General features: G+C 43.7%; 1 protein-coding gene across 1 annotated transcript; it reads right to left on the minus strand.

The window, feature by feature from the left end:
* Positions 1–286: 286 nt before the first annotated feature.
* On the minus strand, positions 287–1,906 carry LOC120379862. Its single transcript, XM_039497414.1, has 2 exons — positions 1,802–1,906; positions 287–1,502 (listed from the first exon to the last, which is right to left on the minus strand). Exon 2 carries the CDS (start codon positions 1,070–1,072, stop codon positions 287–289), a length of 786 nt encoding a protein of 261 aa, XP_039353348.1. The 5' UTR covers positions 1,073–1,502; positions 1,802–1,906.
* Between the last annotated feature and the right edge of the window lie 17,574 nt (positions 1,907–19,480).

The raw sequence follows: 19,480 nt of genomic DNA on the forward strand, positions 1-19,480 counted from the left end.
TCTTTTCACAGGAATAAACCAGTGTGGTTTCACCAGCCTGCGTTGAATGAGGGAGCGGGCTGAGGCCGTATCAACCAAACCCCTCTGGGCTCTTCCTCCCCACTCGTACGGGGATGGTGGCCAGCCCTTGCACCTGTTTCTTCTCTCCCCCCCTCATCCAACCACAAAATTCGGCAAGCCTGCACTCCATCACCGGGCAGTCCCAGGATTTGTGTCCCGGCTGCCTGCAAAGCCAGCAGACCAGTTGACCCAGGCAACTACGGGTCCCGTTAGCCTCCTCTCTTTTTTAATACGGGTCTCTCCCTGGGGGAGGTTCTTGGGGCTTCTTTCCCCAGTCCTGGTCACAGCCTGTCCACGCCTCCCTTTGGGAAAAGTCTGCCTCGGCATACTCCTCCGTCATTTTGATGGCGGCCTCCATGGTCGTCAGCTGGTGCCTCTGGACCCAAACCCACATGTTCTCCGTGAGGCCCTGCACAAATTTCTTGAGAATCACATGGTCCATTATTTTTCCCACCGTCTGGGTGTCAGACCGTAGCCACCGTGTAGCCCAATCGGTCAATTTTGGGGCAAAAGCTCGGCGCCGCAAAGCCCCTGTCCACCGGGTCGCCCGCAACTTTTGCTTGTACTTCTCAGCCAACAGCCCCATCCGGTCCAGGACAGCTGCCTTCACCATCTCATAATCTCTGGCCTGGTTGTTGCTATAGGCCACCTGGACCTCACTGGCCAGATAAGGAGCCAGTCTTAGGGCCAACGTCACCTTATCCCAGCTCGCAGCCATGGCTACCCATTCAAAAGTACATAGGAAGGCATCAGGGTCATCGGCGGAGCCCATTTTATAGAGACCCAGCCCTGTCGCGTGGTTTCCATCACCACGCGGGAGAGTCACCACCCAGTGCAGGAGCTGCTGCTGTATATTGGCCTGCTCCCGGATGAAGTCCTGGAGGGTTTTTTGTTGTTCAGCCTGCCACACGAGTAAGGCCTGCCTCTCGACCTGGTGGGACTGTTGGACACCCTGCAGGGTCTTCTGCAGCTCCTCTTGCTGCTTAGCCAGCCACTGCACCCTGCCCTCCATTCTCTCAGGTTGTCTCTCCCTGGGGGTGGCTTTCGACTCCCGGAAAAGCCCCAATGTGTAACGGGGTCCTCGGTGCCCGCGCTGCTCCCCTCCAACTCACTTCCTCCCAAGCTTTTAGCCCTGTTAATGAGGCTGGTAGGTGTGGCCAGTTTCCAGGCCAGGTCCTAGCTAGTGGCCAAGCCCTGATGGGGGATAGAGTGGCAGGAGCTGATCAGGGCTTCTCTTACAGCACCTTGCCCCAACTCCTCAGTGGTGGGGTTGGGTTTTTGGAAAAGAAGGTGCTTTATAAACAATGCTATTATTATTATTTTGCTGATATATATTTTTTCTCCGTTGGATTGGGTGTCTTCCCCTGTTTCACTCCAGCTATATTTCTGTGTAGTTGAAGGTTCCTTCTTCTTCTTCTTTTTTTTTTTTTTGCTTCTATTGTCTAGTTAAAAGCAAAGTCATCAATAATTTTAGATGAAATGTATTTGCTACAGCACTCCAGCATAACATGGTTTGAATGTTCTGATTGATTTACGTCTATAAAAAGCAAACTACATCAGACATGTGTCTGTAGAAGCCTTTGTTTCTTGTAAAGGTATGAGGCCTGTGCCTCATTAGTCTCCCAGTCTTTTCTTTTGGTACCTGTTGTGTTTCACACATTTTTATAAGCTGTCTGCCTCTAATAAATGAAATTATACTTCAGCTATAAAGTGTTCCCATAAGCAATCAAAGAAATGTTACCTTGCAGTCTCTGAGCGTAAGCATCATCAGTACCATTGTCACATCATCAAGATGTAATGCAGGCTGGTTATTAGTTTTATGCTAGCCTGACAGCTCAGGTGGTGGAATATCACTAAAAGCCAAATGCTGTAGGAATCAAAGAATGGGACATCAGCACATGACAGCCTTAAAAGCCCTGCACTCAATATTGCATCTAGTTATTGAGATAATAGAGTGATTAACCCCAGTGGAAATCCAAAGTGACTACACTCAAGTGCTAGAAGCTGAAACTAGACACATTCAGACTAAGGGCTTGTCTACATTACCCGCTGTATCCACGGGCAGCGATCAGTCCAACAGGGGTCGATTTATTGCGTCTAGTCTAGACACAATAAATCGATTACCGAGCACTCTCCCGTTGATTCCGGTACTCCACCGGAGAGAGAGGCACAGGTGGAGCTGATGGGAGAGCATCAGCTGTCGACTTACCACAGTGAAGACAACGTGGTAAATAGATCTAAGTACGTTGACTTCAGCTACGTAGCTGAAGTTGCATAACTTAGATTGATTCCCCCTCTTCCCCCGGTGTAGACCGGGCATAAGAAATAAGATGAAAGTGTTTAACTGTGAAGATAATTAACCATTGGAACAACTTACCTATTGATGTGGTAGATTGTCCATCACTTGAAGTCTTTAAATTCAGCCTGGATGTCTTTCTAAAAGAAATGCTGTAGTTCAACTAGACATTATGGGTTTGATGTTGGAATTACCTGGTGAAATTCTACTGCCTGTGTTATGCAGGAGGTCAGACTACATGATCATAATGATCCCTTCTGGCTTTTGAATCTATGAAATCCACATTTCCATTTCCTGATTAGACAAGCTGACCTTTTATAAGCTCCTTCCTGAAATAAATTTCTTTTCACCATGAAACAAAATTTCATATCTGGGTTAAACCAATGTCAGGGAGTGACCTGAAATTCACTTTCTATGGACATTCACTTGACTAAAGCTTCAGTTAAAGTGTTCGTGAAAAATAAGCCCAAAAGGCAAATGTGGCAGAATGGAAATGCAGTTCAAAATTTGCAGAAAATATTCATGCATACTTTTTCTCCACTATGATGCAGAGCTCACTGAGGTCAATGGAAGGCTCCCACAATGAGCTACAGATCAAATCCAACTTTGATGTTGGCCTGACTCCCTCTGATCTTTAAGGGCACGAGTCAAGAAAGCATCTGTAAATATAGTTTTTAACAAATAAACAGGAGCTTTGGAAGGGATATAACCCCTCATGCTTTAGGGCATGAGTCAACTTCTAAATATTTGGGATGAGGAGGAAATTTTCCCTGAGAGCAGGTTATCCCATAACTGCCTACTGCAGGGGTGTGTGTGTGTGTGTGTGTGTGTGTGTGAGAGAGAGAAAGTGGGGGTGGGAGGGTGGGAAGGGGGTTCACCTTCCTCTTAAGCAGCTGACGTTGCTCACAATTGGAGACAGGATACCAGACAAGCTGAGCCGCTGGTCTGGTCCAATCGCATTGTTCCTATGGTAATGGAATGGGTTAATGGTTCCAGTCTAAGTTCAGAAATCACCAGCCTGCTGAATGGCCGTTTGTTAGCTCAGTTCCCAGGAGACAATAGCATACATCACAACTCACCCCACCCGAAATGGTGTTTATTGGCCGCCATGTTAGCCATTGGGATAAAGAGGCTGAGAGGTCATGGAGATTAAAATGCACTTTTATGACCCGTCCCCCCGCCATGTTGCCTAGAGCTGGGAGGAGCTCTGATGAGCCTCAGCACCATTGCTGACAATCTTTTTACCAGCTCCTTTCTGAGCCCTCCTGTGGGGTCTACAGAGAAGCAGAAACTCTCTGTTCGCTTTTGCCCTGGTGTAATATTTCAAGGGGAGGAATTCAGTAGATTTTGCTTTACCTGGGGCACCTTTTTGGCACTCGAGGTCTGATGGGAAAGTGAATGCAAGCTTTGCCTATGCTCTTGTCCACTCTTATCCAGTGCTAAGTAACCTGTGGGGATGAGATGGGCCAACACGTGACTGACAGTGTCATCCAGCTGGTGATGCAGGTGGTGCGCCATTTGCCAAGTGTCTGTCACCAAGCTGGCGCTGATTGACATCAGTTTGGATTCTCTGCATCTCTCTCAGGATTAGATGATGTTTGCAAACATTTGTGAATGTTGCAGTGCCACGAGAATGATTAAAGGATTAGAAAACATGCCCTGTAGTGACAGACTCAAGGAGCTCAATCTATCTAACCTAACAAAGAGAAGTTTAAGGGGTGATGTGTTTACAATAGACCTGTAAGAACCTACATGGAGAACAAGTATTTCCTCTTCAATCTAGCAAAGAAAAGTCTAACATGATCCAATGGCTGGCGGTTGAAGATAGACAATTCAGACTAGAAATAAGGCATAATTTTCTAACAGTGAGAGTAATTAACCATTAGAACAATTTACCAAGCATTGTGGTAGATTCTATATCACTGCCAATTTTAAAATCAAGACTGGAGTTCTTTTTAAAAAGATCTGCCCTAGGAATTATTTTGGGACAGTTCTCTGGCATGTGTTATACAGAGGTCAGACTAGATGATCCCAGTGGTTCCTTCTGGCCTGGGAATCTATGAATTGGCAGTCAGTAGCATCTGTCTGCATGAACCTGCAGAGTGGTTCCCTGGGGCTGCACCTTTCAGGGCTGTATCTTGTCTGCGTATAAAGTTAGATATTATTATTATTATTTATTATTTATATTGCATCATAGAATCATAGAATATCAGGATTGGAAGGGACCTCAGGAGGTCATCTAGTCCAATCCCCTGCTCAAAGCAGGACCTAATCCCCAATTAAATCATCCCAGCCAGGGCTTTGTCAAGCCTGACCTTAAAAACCTCTAAGGAAGGAGATTCCACCACTTCCCTAGGACACCCATTCCAGTGCCTCACCACCCTCCTAGTGAAAAAGTTTTTCCTAGTATCTAACCTAAACCTCCCTCACTGCAACTTGAGACCATTACTCCTTGTTCTGTCATTTGGTACCACTGAGAACAGTCTAGATCCATCCTCTTTGGAACCCCCTTTCAGGTAGTTGAAAGCAGCTATCAAATCCCGCCTCATTCTTCTCTTCTGCAGACTAAACAATCCCACCAGTTCCCCAGCCTCTCCTCATAAGTCATGTGCTCCAGCCCCCTAATCATTTTTGTTGCCCTCCACTGGACTCTTTCCAATTTTTCCACATCCTTCTTGTAGTGTGGGGCCCAAAACTGGACACAGTACTCCAGATGAGGCCTCACCAATGTCGAATAGAGGGGAATGATCATGTCCCTTGATCTGCTGGCAATGCCCCTACTTATACAGCCCAAAATGTCATTAGCCTTATTAGCAACAAGGGAATACTGTTGATTCATATCCAGCTTCTCGTCCACTGTAACCCCTGGGTCCTTTTCTGCAGAACTGCTGTCTAGCCATTCGGTCCCTAGTCTGTAGCAGTGCATAGGATTCTCCTGTCCTAAGTGCAGGACTCTACACTTATCCTTGTTGAACCTCATCAGATTTCTTTGGGCCCAATCCTCTAATTTGTCTAGGTCTCTCGGTATCCTATCCCTACCCTCCAGCGTATCTACCACTCCTCCCAGTTTAGTGCCATCTGCAAACTTGCTGAGAGTGCAGTCCATGCCATCCTCCAGATCATTAATGAAGATACTGAACAAAACCGGCCCCAGGACCAACCCTTGGGGCACTCTGCTTGATACCGGCTGCCAACTAGACATGGAGCCATTGATCACTACCCATTGAGCCCGATGATCTAGCCAGCTTTCTATCCACCTTATAGTCCATTCATCCAGCCCAGCCTCTTTAACTTGCTGGCAGTCCCAGCCAAGAATGCTAGGTGTTGTGAGAGGCAGCCTCCACCTCAGAGAGCCTACAGCTGAAAGAGACAAGACTCCTTCACCCAGAATAGAAGGGGAAATCGCAACATAGAGGGGAAGTGACTTCCTTACGCTCACACAGCAGGTCAGTGGCAGAGTTGGACTAAATACAGGACTTAAATCTCTAGGGCAGTCCTAAGCACTTCTGTAAATGCACATCAGCATTCAAATGTGGGTTGTTTTTTTTAATCCAAATTCACTGATGTCCCTTTGTTACAAGGCGCAGGTGATCCCTGTTTCTGGGAAGATCATTTTGCTTCCCCCCCCTTGAAGATGGAGGGGGAAAAGGGCATTCCACAAACAAATAAACAAACAAACCCAACTCCTCCCCCCCACACTCCATTTTTATTAACATTTAATTGCTGAAATTAACCTAACATTTGCCTCTGAGTGAGATAAAAATTCTAGAGAGATTAGTCAATGATAAAAAGTATGCCTGGGACACCAAGGATCAAATCACACCAACTCTTTCTCACTCCACTGTAGCTCATCCCAGAGAGTTGTAAAACGCCAGGCAGTGTATTATATTTTAAAAAATGGATATCTATTATTTTTCTTTCTCCTGTGAAATACATTTATATGCAGATAGCAGAGATCCTATCTGAAACTGGAAATGGGGCTCATTGTTCCAGAACACATAATAGCAGAGGCAAGCAGGAACTGTTTTATTGCAGTAATAATAGTTCTAGTTGTCCAAAGGAAAAAAAAGCCAATAATTTTCATAACCTACAGGCTGCAGGAAGCTATAAATTTCCATGCTCACGCTTTGTGAGGCCCTAGTTTGTTGAATATATAACGTCTTTGACATTCCCCTGGGGATTATCTCAGAGAGAGGAAGCCATCACTTGACTCCTCCAAACACAGCATTTGGAACATTTGGCAAGAGTCTGAAATGCAAAAGTATCTGTGGATTAGGCACCCATTCCTAATCTCACTGAATTCTATGTCAAAACTCCCACTGACTTCCATGGGAGTATTTTCAGGTCCTGTAGAAGCCATATACTGCTCTTGATCTGTGCATGTGTGGACCTCCTATTGCCATCAGCTAGGGTTGCATGCACAGGTGGTGGGCATCTTGTGGCGGAAGAACAACATAGGAGGTCTGACTATTATTCTCACTTTTCCCTGGGCTTGCCCTGTGACCATGGGCAAGTCATTTAGGCCAACATTTTCCAAAAGTGTCCACCGGTTTGGGGAGCAACCAAGGACCCCAAGAGGGTGGCACCCACAACTCTTGGGCAGTTTTGAACATTTCGGTTTTACCCTCACTCTGATCCAGTTTTTAACACTTTGCCTTACAGGCATGTTGGGCTTGATCCAGCACCCAGCAAAGCCAATGGAAAGACGTCTACTTCAAGGAGCTGGTCTGGATTAGGTCCTTTATGTAGCTTGATTCATGAATATCCTCAAGAGCATTTTGAAGTTGAAGTGGAGGTGAAACATCATAAAGTATACAGTATAATGCCCTCTCCAACATATAACTAATAGAAAGTCAGTAGTGAAACGGCAACATTATTTTAAAAATGCAACAACAGAATCACAGTTATAAAATAGCAGATTCTGTGGGGGGAGCTGGCAAACACTCCATACTGTTCTGTTATGCTTTTATTTATCAATTAAAAACAAGGAGGGTGGGAGAGGTTACATGTAATTCTCTCTGTGTTCCATTCCAGATGTTCCATCTAACGATGCTCTGGAGCCAAATTATTCAAGCAGCTCAAAAATATATTTTGCATGAAAAATATTGTAAAAAATCATTTTTTTAACATTTTTCACTGAATGTTGGGGGTTTTCTGTGTAAACTAACATTTTTTAGTTAGTTTTTGAGGACCAAAAATAGAAAATTCTTTTTTATTTTATTTTATTTTATTTTAGTCAAAAATCCAGAAAAAGGTGGCAGAATCAAAAATGGACTCCTGAAAACATTTTGTCATCACCAAAAAAAATTTCAATGTAAATTTGACCATCTTTATCAACTATAAAAACTGGCTGCCTAAATCGAACCAGTAAATGGGTCGTTCTGTGCCTAAATCATGTGCCTCCACATGCAAAGAGTTAATTGGATGTATAATTACTCATTTAATATGTGCAAAGACAAATTTAATGCATGTATGGGCAAATGTTGTGGGTAGTATCTTGGAGGGGGAAAAGCACATTTATAAATGACCACTCTAAACACTAAGAAAATTAGGCTTTGTAAGTCGCTAAACATTGGAAGCTGGTGCTTTCTGCATGTACTGGAGAAGAATTTAAATAGAGAGATTTTTTATTTTCAGTGCACAAACCTTGAGTCACTCTGGGGCAGGGAGAAAAATGAAGCATGTTGCAAGCTGCAGAAATCAAAAGACAATGTAAGAATCTGTTTTTAAGCATTTTTTGGGGGTGGGAACAAATTGCCATGGCAACCTCTAAATGGATATGTCTTCAAGGAAATCATGCTGTTCCCTTGAAAAGGGAAATGCATAATATAACAAGCACTTGAAAGTTATCTTTGAAAGGCATGTGTACAGGAAAAATCAGAAATGTTTTATAAATTCAAACTCATGAAACATTCATGCCGCCTCACTAGTGTTTCCCATTACAATTATCCTACCAAGGCTAAGGCAGGAGCTGAGGAAACTTGTGATGCAGCTGCATGTTTAGGGGGGCATTTGTGGTCAGACTGGCCTATGCTGCCAACCTCCTTCTATGGGTCCATAAGTGCTCATCTGTTGCCTACTGCAGTCAATGTAAAGGCGACCACTGATTTCGACAGCCATGTGCCCTAAAACAGTCAACTCTTCTCTGATATGGTGTTGTGGGTTGGGCTCACATTGTTATGGCTCAAGGTACAGCTGCTGCCTTCCATTCAGAATAAATGTAAATGGAACCGGGTTGCAGAAACAATGGCAGCAGTACCCACAAACACGGGCACATGGAAATGGTGGGTATAAGCAGAATCTTATAACCCAAGGGTTTTAAAAGGCAGGGACTGGAGCTTGGAAGGGTGAAATTGTTTTTGCATGTGTGCCAGAGAGACACTGGACACCTTGGGAGCAGGACAGACTGGGCGAGACAGAAGGACGGCTTGGCCAACCATGGTGGACAAGCTAGACAGATGGCTTCTGGGTCTGGTGCTGGCTTAGGGCTGTAGGCCAGGGGTGGTCAACCTGAGCCTGAGAAGGAGCCAGAATTTACCAGTGTACATTGCCAAAGAGCTACAGTAATACGTCAGCAGCACCTCTCCCATCATCTCCCCCCACGTGCTCCCAGCGCCTCCCACCCACTGGCAGCCCCACCGATCAACGCCTCCCCACACCTCATGATCAGCTTTTTCATGGCGTGCAGGAGGCTCTGGGGGAAAAGAGGGAGAAGTGAGGGCACGGCAGGCTCGGGGGAGGGGCAGGAAGGGGTGAAGTGGGGGCAGGGTCTGTGACAGAGCCAGAGGTTGAGCAGTGAGCACCCCCTGGCACGTTGGAAAGTTGGCGCCTGTAGCTCCAGCCCCGGAGTCAGTGCCTATACAAGGAGCCGCATATTAAGTTCTGAAGAGCCACACATGGCTCAGGCACCACAGGCTGGCCACCCCTGCTATAGGCAGAGGAGCTATCCCCTGTTTTTTGGTTCTGCCCACGTTCGGACATGTGGGACTGTGTGCGTTCTGAGTAAATAAACAAGATGGCATCACAGAAAACACCAGATTCCATCATAAATTTCTCCCCGTAACTGGAAAATCCTCCTAGGCCCTGAACTTTGACTAGCTACTCAGGGGTAACAATACTGTCTTCCTTTTTTTCCTAATGGATCAATTCTTCTTCCCAGCAACACCAGTCACTTCAGTGGGGTTACAGTGGTGTAATCTAGGGAAGAATTTGGTCTAATATCTTTAATGGCAGAATTATTCCTTTTAACTTGCCTAGGTTTTTTTAATGTGTGAACAGAATGTGGATGACAACTCTGGGACTATTTTCGGTTCTGAAAGGGGCTGGATAGACAGCCTTGATCTCCATTTCACTACACCCTAGTCAGCATCAGAGGGCATATCTTTAGAGCTGAAAGGGTATCTTATTTTCCAATATAACCTCTGCTTGCTCAGAGTGGCACTTTCCCCCCTGTAGGGGTGGTGAGGCCTACTAGAGACTGATCAGCCTGCTACAGCTGCAGCTAACAGAAATGCAACTTTTAGCTCATGCAATAGAAACTCATGCATTTATCTCCAGAGGTCCCAGGTTTGATCCCCACTCCCAGTGTGGGTCGGCATTACACTAATGTCACTCAATCCTTGTCCTCTTTGTTGAATCTGCTAACAAATGTGCCAATTAGAGCCAGGCAAATACTGCAAAATATTGTTCACGTTTTCTATATGGATTTGCTTTTTCCTAAATGTATACCACTTTAGTGGCTGCTTTCCACAAATGCAGGGCCTCGTCTACACAAAAAAGTTGAAATCAATGTAGTTAAGCCAGTGCAAACGGCTGCGTGGACTAGAGCTAGGCAGCATTTGGGGGGAAAAAATTAGGATTCGGGGACACTAACACATTTCATGAATCTGTGTCAGTTTTGCCAAATTCTTTGTGTTGAACCCTTCATTTAAAAAAATTCTGAAAAAAGTCGGAACATATTGTTTTGACATTTTTGAAATGAAACATTTTGATTCAAAATAACTGTTTTCAAATGTCCTTCCATTTTATTTTTTAAAAAAATTAAACATGCTCAAAATCAAAACAAAATTTTGATTTGGAAACATTTTGTTCAACCTGAAATTTATATTTTTTTTCTTTTCAATTTGCCAAAAATTAAAAAAATGACTTGTTTTGGGGCCAATTTTTAAATTTTAATTGCCAGCAAACTGAAAAAAATCAGTCATTCACACAGCTGTAATATAGGCACTCCTATTTTCATTTTAACCTGCTTTGTACTAAAGTAAGCCTGATATAAACTGAAATAAGAGTGTTCCCACAGCCTTTTGCACTGGTTTGACTAAAAAGGTTGAACAATCACATCTCACTGGTACAACTTTCTCAGGTAAACAAGCCCTTCGAAAATAATGTTACTGGCAGAAATATGCACAGAAAGAGAGAATTTTTAACCATATATCAGAGAATATTTATAGAAAGCATATATAAAATGCATAATCATGAAAATATTTGCACCAGAAACCTGATTCATAACCAGTATTATGTAAATCCAATCAAAGGACAGAAACACAGCAATCAAAACAGCTTGAGTATTGAATTATGACTACTGAATACTAGAAGCAACTCATGTGCTGAAATACTTCTGCATAAAATAGTCACCTAATATGTTTCTAACAATGAACAATTTTTGTGTAAATCATCTGCTCAAAGGCAATTTGCAAACAACTAAAAGTGCTAAATTTGACAGATAAATTGCTGCAAATAGTTTTGCTCAGCTCCAGTGCCATTTGGGGTACTGTTTGATGTCTGTGGCAGAGAGAACTGTTAAAGAACTCATTTCACATAGGTCAACAAGGAGTCATTAAATAGTAAGCTTTTTGGGTCAGAGACTATATTTTACTGTAGATCTATAGTACAAAGGGGCCTAAAGGAGATACCATGTTAGCAATTGTTAATAATAATTAATAGACACAACAACAACAATAGCTACTAGAGAAAACAATTCCCAAACTTGGGGCAAGTTTAGTTCCAGAACCAAACCTCACAGTTCAGGCTTGAAAATAAATATAACAGGCTCAGATTGAGATCAATGGGAGTTATGCACCTAAATGCCTTTGTGGATCTGACCCCCAGAATCTGAAAAGGGGAAGAGGTCTGATCCAGACCAAACTTTGTGGGTGAGGCACACCTCATCCCAATACTGGGTGCTGTTCTTTGGCTTGTTATTCAGGTGGCCAGACTAAATAAGCATAATTGTTCCTTCTGATCTTAATCTTAATCACTGACTGAGGCTAGATTTGAGCCACCAATCTAGAAGCACCTTAGCTCACCATTACTGATGCACTGAGCCAGCCGGTGTCCCGTGGAACAGCTCCCCTCTTGGCTTGTCTCATGACTACAATTACAGAACGACGATACCGCCACGATTCAGATCTACAAACAAAGGAAATCACTCACGAAAGCCGCTGAACTACAACATTTCAGTGGAAGATGCTAACGCTGAAGTACTCCATCGAATGAACGCTTAAAGATATTTATAAGGCTTCAGAGAAGGCCAAATCACTGCTACCAGGACTGAGTGAGAAAGAGTGCTAGAAACTGTGTGAGAGTGCATGAGGGCCACTCCCCTAAAAAAAAATTGGATCAGAGAGGCAGAAGTATTAAGTAAATTAGAACAAAGTAAAAAAAAAAAAGACTCTTCAGGTGCAGATAGGATTTAGCCCATCGTATTAAGAAAACCGAGGCAGAAGTCTCCAGGCCAGAACTAATTATCTCAAAGAGCTCATTAACTTTAAGTGAGTTTCCAGAAGATTGCAAGCATGTGAACCCCATTATCAAAACTCAGAAAGGGATTTGAGTCCAACCTGGGGTAGTGTAGGAATGCAGCTTGACATCTGCAGTATGTTAAATCATTAAAACAAGGGTTGAGTTTGAAGAGGAAATGTAACATCTTCATTTATTAAAGGGGGTGTGTGTGGAAGAAGTGTGAATCTCTGGGCATTTTTTTTTCAACTAAGAACTGGTTTAGTGGCCAAAAGGCTAATCCAATACTTCAAAGGTGGAAGCCTTCAAAACAGTAGTAGATTCAGGGCCTGATCCAAAGCTCATGTGAGTCAATGCGAGTCTATCCCTTGACTTCAGTGGGCTTTGGGGAATCAGGCCCTCTTCACCCCAAATTTTCAAGCATTAATTTAGTCTCATAATGCCCTGGTGAGATGGGTGAGCATAATAAACCCAAGTTTATAGCTGGAGAAACTAAGGCAGAGAGGTTAAGTGACTCACCTATGGTTCTACAAGTCCATGGCGGAGCAGAGAATGGAGCAGACAAGTTCTGATGGCTCATCCTCTGCTGTAACCTAGAGATGTAGTTTATATGCCTGAATTATGGCGACTGGTCTGAGTGGTCTGCCATATTTTAAAGAGTGATGGTCCTGCTTTGAGCAGGGGATTGGACTAGATGACCTCCTGAGGTCTCCCAACCCTAATATTCTATGATTCTATGTTTTTCTAATTGATCAAAGTCTATGCTGGTGTAAAGTAGGCATGAATCCGTGGAAGCTTCTGCTCCTACACCTGCTTATAACTGCTGGTTAAACATCAAGGGCCAGCTCCTTTGCTTGTGTAAATCAGTTTAGGCCAGTGAATGATCTCACCCCCCAGTGTGTTGAACAATGCTAAAACCAGAAATATTCTGTAAGAGATTTAACAGGGTTCTATAGAAAGTGTTCTAAAACACCTAAAATGAGCTCTTTGAACCCTCTTCCAGAATTCTATACTTGGAATATAATTCCCTATTACATTCTCTAAAATGGTTAAATAGAAATGTATAGACAGTTCCCTATTGCAGTCTATAGGATTCTCTGTAACACTAAGGAAAGCAGAATGGTGTGTCAGTAATCCTTGACACAGGCACGGTATGGATAAAGGTGTTAAATGGCCAGAGAAGTTTCTCTATAACTCAACAGTGTTTTCACAAGATAAAAATATTATTTGATCTGACAGCTACAGGGATTGGGGTAGGGAACTAGGCAAAAAATAAATAGCAGGAGGAACTGTACTGTATATAACATAGCACTGGAAATGTTAATTATGTTGCACAACCCTATTGGTCAATGCCTGACCCAAGCTATTACTAATCTTTTTTAATATTGCCAAGAGAGCATATCTGTCTAGTGCAAATACGATTCAGGCTGCCAGAGGCGAGGCATTGCAGGAAGCAGTGCAAATACACACAGAGAACAAAAACATTTAGTTCTACTATTTATGGTAACTGAGCTGACACATGGCAAATTAAATTTAATGCTGACAATTTCTGACTTGTACATGCCGGTGGCAGGTTAAAAAAGGGTTCAAGGATGAGAAAAGTGTCATGTGCCAGTACATTATGAATGGGATTGAAACAGATCACAACGGCCCTGGAGTAAATGGAGTTGTCGTCTCTAACAATGTTAAACAATGGGGGGAGAGGCCATTTAAATAGCCAACAGAATGCTAAAGAGAGACACCTGAAGCCATGGAATACAAGCAGAGGGGGAACCGGTGTGATGAGATAGTATGGCCCTTTGGTATTGCTCCTTGTATAGAATACTAAAGCGCAGAATACTATTGCACCACATGTCCTGGACAGGGCGGCGAGGATGCTAACACTGACAGGGTGGTGACATGTTGGTAAGACACCCAATCATGCAGAACTCATTGACTTCTTTGGAAGTGGAGGGGCACTCAGCTCTAAACGAATGTGATATTGATAGAGGCCAAAGAAAAATGAACATCTAGAGGTTGGGTTCCAAGCCCTCTTGGAGAACCAATGCCAAATGGGCTGTGTGATGGGCCCAAGGATTTTGGCCCTACAAAGAATACTTAATAATTATTAATAAAGAAGAAGGATGGTCTTATGTAAGGCACCGGACTGGGACTTCAGAGATGTGGGTCCAATTTCTGACAGAGCCAGAATTTTTCTTTGGGACACTAGAGAAGTCTCGTAATCCCTCTGTGCCTCCGCTCGACATCTGTATGGTGAGGATAATAATACTTGCATCCTCCCATCCTGTATCTGCCAAAGCTACTTAGATGGTGAGCTCTTTAGCGCGGGGATTGTCTCCTACTTCTTGTTTAGACAGAGCCTAGTACACTAGGGCTCCAGTCTCAGTTGGGATCTCTATCACAGTTGGGCAGGAGTTTTCCACTGGCCTGATTTCTGGCAGAAAATGCCCTTTTCGCAAAATCAAAATTTTCCACAGAACAATTTTAATTTTGCCCACAAATTTCAATTTTTCCAATGGCTGTTTGCCAGGAAGACTGTCAGAGGGACAAAGTGGGTGAGGTTATATCTTTTATTGGACCAACTAAAAACATTATCTTACCCACTTTGTCTCTCTAATATCTTGGGATCGACACGGCTACCACAACACTTCATGCAACAATGGAAGGCACTCGTCAATTTCACTTTTTGCCTGCCTCCAGGTGGGCAGTCAGCAATCCCGAAAATACCATTTTGGTTCTTCCAGATTTTAGCTATTATTTTTTACAATTTTGTCCTGAGTCAGGGCAGGGTTTTTTTCCAACAGTGTGACATTTTTCAAGGGAAGAGATTTCCATTTTCTAGCCAGTTCTAGTTCCTAGGTGCTACTGTAATAAACGAATATTGCTATTGTAATAAATAGCCTTCACCATTCACCTCTTCCATAGCACATAAGAACATAAGAACATAAGAATGGCCATACCGGGTCAGACCAAAGGTCCATCTAGCCCAGTATCTGTCTACTGACAGTGGCCAAAAAGCACCTTTCATCATAGATCTCAAAGGACATTACAAAAGACAAGACATATCATTATCCCCATCATACAGCAGTACAGAGAGGTAACGTGACTTGTCCAGTGAATGAAGATGGGGTTGAAGTTTCCTTTATAGTTGGTGTCTACACAAAAAATAATAATGGTAAAAAAAATACTGAGGCCACAGGAAATTCTGCTTTACTATATTTTCTGAAAAGTCAAAAGCTTTGTTAATGTTTGTCTTTAATCAGTTTCTCTAGGCAAGGAAATGTGTGTAAAGCTTTAGAACACTAGTTAGAACAGAGTCTGAGTCAAAGGCCATACCCAACAGAGAGTCCAGCTAAAGACTGAAACGGAATGTCAAACAATAATGCGATTTTGCCCTTTCTATAGGGCCAGATACTGCTACCTAGTTCAATGGGACCATTAGCCTTGAGTAACAAAGGTACAAACTGGCCCAACCACACAGCTCAAGTGGCTAAGATATGTGCTCAAGCAGGGCTGGAGTGAAAAGAAATTCCTCACATGGTCTTTGCTGTTTATCTGCAGTGTAGACATTCAGGCTCAGCCTGGAGCCTGGGCTCTGGGATCCTGCAAGTTGGGAGGGTCCCAGAGTTTGGGCTGCAGTCCGATCCCAAACGTCTACAACACAATTAAACAGCACCTTAGCTCGGGCCCCTTAGCCCGAGTCAGCTGGCATGGGTCAGCCGCTGGTGTCTAATTGCAGTGTAGACATAGTCTACGTCTCATTTTGAAAAGTGACTTAGGTACTTAGGCTCCTAAGTCCTATTGACAGTCATTGAAATCTTGGTGGCTAAATGTCTAAATGCCTTTTGTAAATGAGACTAAAGTGCCAGAGTTTTAATGGCATTTCAGTGGGAATTAGGCATCTAAATACCTTTTAAAAATATACTCCTTAGGCATGGCAATGCTGAGAAACACAATGCCTAAACACCTTAAAAAAGCTGGGCCTTAGCATCTCTGTGCTTCAGTTTCCCATCTGTGTAAAGGAGATAATATGTCCTTTCACCCATCCCATTACATGTCTTGCAGGGCCGCCCAGAGGATTCAGGTGGCCTGGGGTGAATTGCTGCCTAAGACCCGGCACTTCGGAGGCGGGTCCTGGGGCAGAAGGACCCCCTGCCACCGAATTGCCGCTGAAGACCCGGAGCGGAAGAAGCGCTGAGGCCTGGGCCCCGCGAGAGTTTTCCGGGGCCCCTGGAGTGAGTGAAGGACCCTGCTCCAGGGGCCCTGAAAAAGTCTTGTGGGGGCCCCTGCGGGGCCCAGGGCAAATTGCCCCACTTGCCCCCGCCCCCAGGCGGCCCTGATGTCTTGTCTATGTAGACTGAAAGCGCTTCATTGGAAGGACTGTTTTTTATGATGTAAACACACAGTGCCTAACACAGTGGGGCCCTGATCTTGGTTGGGGCATCTAGATGCTACTCTGATGCAAACAACAATCACATTAATGGAACCTTACCGATATTGCGATCACGAGACCAGTGCTCATTTGGGAAGGGTGTCACTAGGGCTGGTATTCAGTAAATACAGCACCATATGACAGATTAATAATATCATGTACACCATCTTTCTCATACAAACCCAATACACTTTACACAGTTCAATAATGGTTGCCAAGTTAAGTAACAAAGATCTGGGCCAAAACCTCTGAAAGAATTCCTTTGACAAACTTCACCTTTTTGTGGTTTGTGAATAGCTGAGAAGCAGATTGAGAAATTAGTCAAAGATGTTCACAATTTTTTTCCATGTGTTTTTGCTTGGCAGATTGTGAACATGCAAGTTCATCTGTGTCACTGATGTATGCATACTAGACTTGATTAATCTAGCATGCTAAACATAGCAGTGAAGCTGTGCGTGGCTGCCCAAGTACCATCCTGCCTGGGACCCTGGGTACATAATTGGGGTGGGTAGCCCACCCTGCCATGGTAACACTTCTATTTCTAGCTTGATCATAGAATATCACAGGGTTGGAAGGGACCTCAGGAGGTCATCTAGTCCAATCCCCTGTTCAAAGCAGGAGCTATTACCAGACAGATCTTTACCCCAGTTCCCTAAGTGGCCCCCTCAAGGATTGGGCTCACAACCCTGGGTTTAGCAGGCCAATGCTCAAACCACTGAGCTATCCCTCCCACCCCATCAGATCAGAGATAGCAGGTCTACATCTACCCAAGCTGGAAATTCCAGCCCAGCTTGAGTTTGTTTCTAGTCTCTTACTGGATGACTTATGTAGCCACCAACCACCACAAAGTAAATTTTGGACTCTCCATTTGATTGTACAATTTGCAGTTCACACTGGGAACCATGTTGGTGAGTTTTTCATAGCCAGGTAACCAGCCTTGAAACAGAAACAATGTCATGTGATTGACTGAGCTACCCAGAAGTGAGAATTTCAAAGCATGGACTATATCACTGAAAGGTCCTTTTGTGACTACTTGAGGTAAAGTTCCTCTTTCTGTGAGTATCTGCACAAGCACAGCTTGGTTTCTTGAAGGCTCATGGAAATGAAATCGGCAAGGACCATGAACAAGTTATAATATAAACTTGCCTTTGAGTAAATATTCACGAGCAAACTCTTCCACTGTTCATTCAGCTCCAGTAATGAATAATGGCAGAGGTGCCGGCAAGGGGCCAGATGCATGTCTGGAATGGAGATGGAGAAACAATGAAGCAGAGATATACAGGAGAGGCCATTCCAAGGGGCAGCAGCTGCAGTGGCAAAGGCTCTCTCACAGCAGTGAGATTGGGCGTGTGGGGCTAGGAGGGCAGAAGGGGGGTGAGACTGGTGCTGGATGAGTGGAGGGAGACGGGGAGCAGGAAACAGAATTAGAGATGCTGTAATACACAAAACAATTGCAAAGCCAGATAGCAAAGGGTGTGTCTACTAGAGGCAGATTTAAAGGTCAGAGCATGGTCAGCAAACGTGCTGCCAGGGGCCCAGTGGTCACGTTGCCTTAGGCTTTTTTAAAGGTAGAAAATTAAAAAAAACAAAAAACGCAGGCCTAAAGAAAAGTGGAATCTCACCCAAACTGTGTTGGCTTGTGCTGTTCCAGTTGTTGGATCCTTGCACCACAGCGACACTTTTCCTTGAACAATTGTTCTGTGATGCTGTCCAGCTCCAACCTCCTCATTCTCAGTTTCCAGGAGAGCAAGGTCATTCAGCTGTGTCTGTGATAGTGTTGAAGGCATGTACTTTTGCACACAACTTTATGTGCCTCTTGCATGGTCAGCACTCCAATTAAAATAGTGAGAAAGTTTCCCTTTCTGGTAAAATGTCATCAAGAAAACTTAACACTCTGAAATTCAAACAGTGACCAAATGAACACATCTGTCTCCCTTGTAAAATAATACATATTGACAGACATAATCTCGGGAATGAAGACTTTAGAAAAAATGAGAAGTTACACAACATCCTTCTTTGACTCTTCTGAAATTATATTTTGAAGTTGCCTGGGATGGGCGAAATAGAGAAGCTGCCATGTGAAATCCCTCACACTGAGATTTTAGTTCACTGATCATATTGTCTAAGACCCCACAATATTTCCTTTGGTGATTATCCTCTGCTTCTAACACAGAATCAGATGCAAATTTATCATCCATGCAGCATACACATCTCTTCCTGTGGCTTGGATACTTTGCACTTTCAAAACCCATTACTTCCCACCTATTCCAAGATTCTTTTATGATGTCCTCATACTTTTCTTCAGATCTGAGTCTGCTGAGCTCATTCATTGTGCTCTCAAATGCCCGGCAGACTTGGAACAGATCAATTTTCTTTGACTGAAGGATTCCAGAAGCTGCAGCCATGAAAACTAAGATCCTATGCCATCATAACAGACTGAGGAAGAACATCCAAACCATCAGAGACAGGTTGCTTTTTGCTTGACGTATGTCCTCACTATTCCTGTGTTCAGCTACAGTTTCATCTTCTAGACATTTAATTATACTCTGAAAATTTACTATCATTGCCTTAGTGGCTTTCATTAGCGCTGCCTGTCTAGTCTTGCAGACTGCCTTTAGATGTAAAGGTCTCCTTCGTTCTTCAGAAGTCTGTTCAATTTCATCTGCTGCATCATCCTGTCAAAGTTTTCAGAGACCTGAAGTGCATCATCGGGTTCCTCTTCCCTTTGCAAAGTTGCACTCTCTTGAGCAAGAGTTTGAAAATAAAGATTATTTTTAGACCTAATATTAGTTTCTCCCAGGGCTTAAATTCAGCTGGAGCTGTTCAGAGCAGAGCTCCAGTAAATCTTTTCAAACCTGTGGGAATCATAAGAACATACATAAGAACATAAGAACGGCTGTACCGGGTCAGACCAAAGGTCCATCTAGCCCAGTATCCTGTCTACCAACAGTGGC

Source organism: Mauremys reevesii, linkage group 1 (genome assembly GCF_016161935.1).
Source record: "Mauremys reevesii isolate NIE-2019 linkage group 1, ASM1616193v1, whole genome shotgun sequence".
Taxonomy (NCBI): Eukaryota; Metazoa; Chordata; order Testudines; family Geoemydidae; genus Mauremys; species Mauremys reevesii.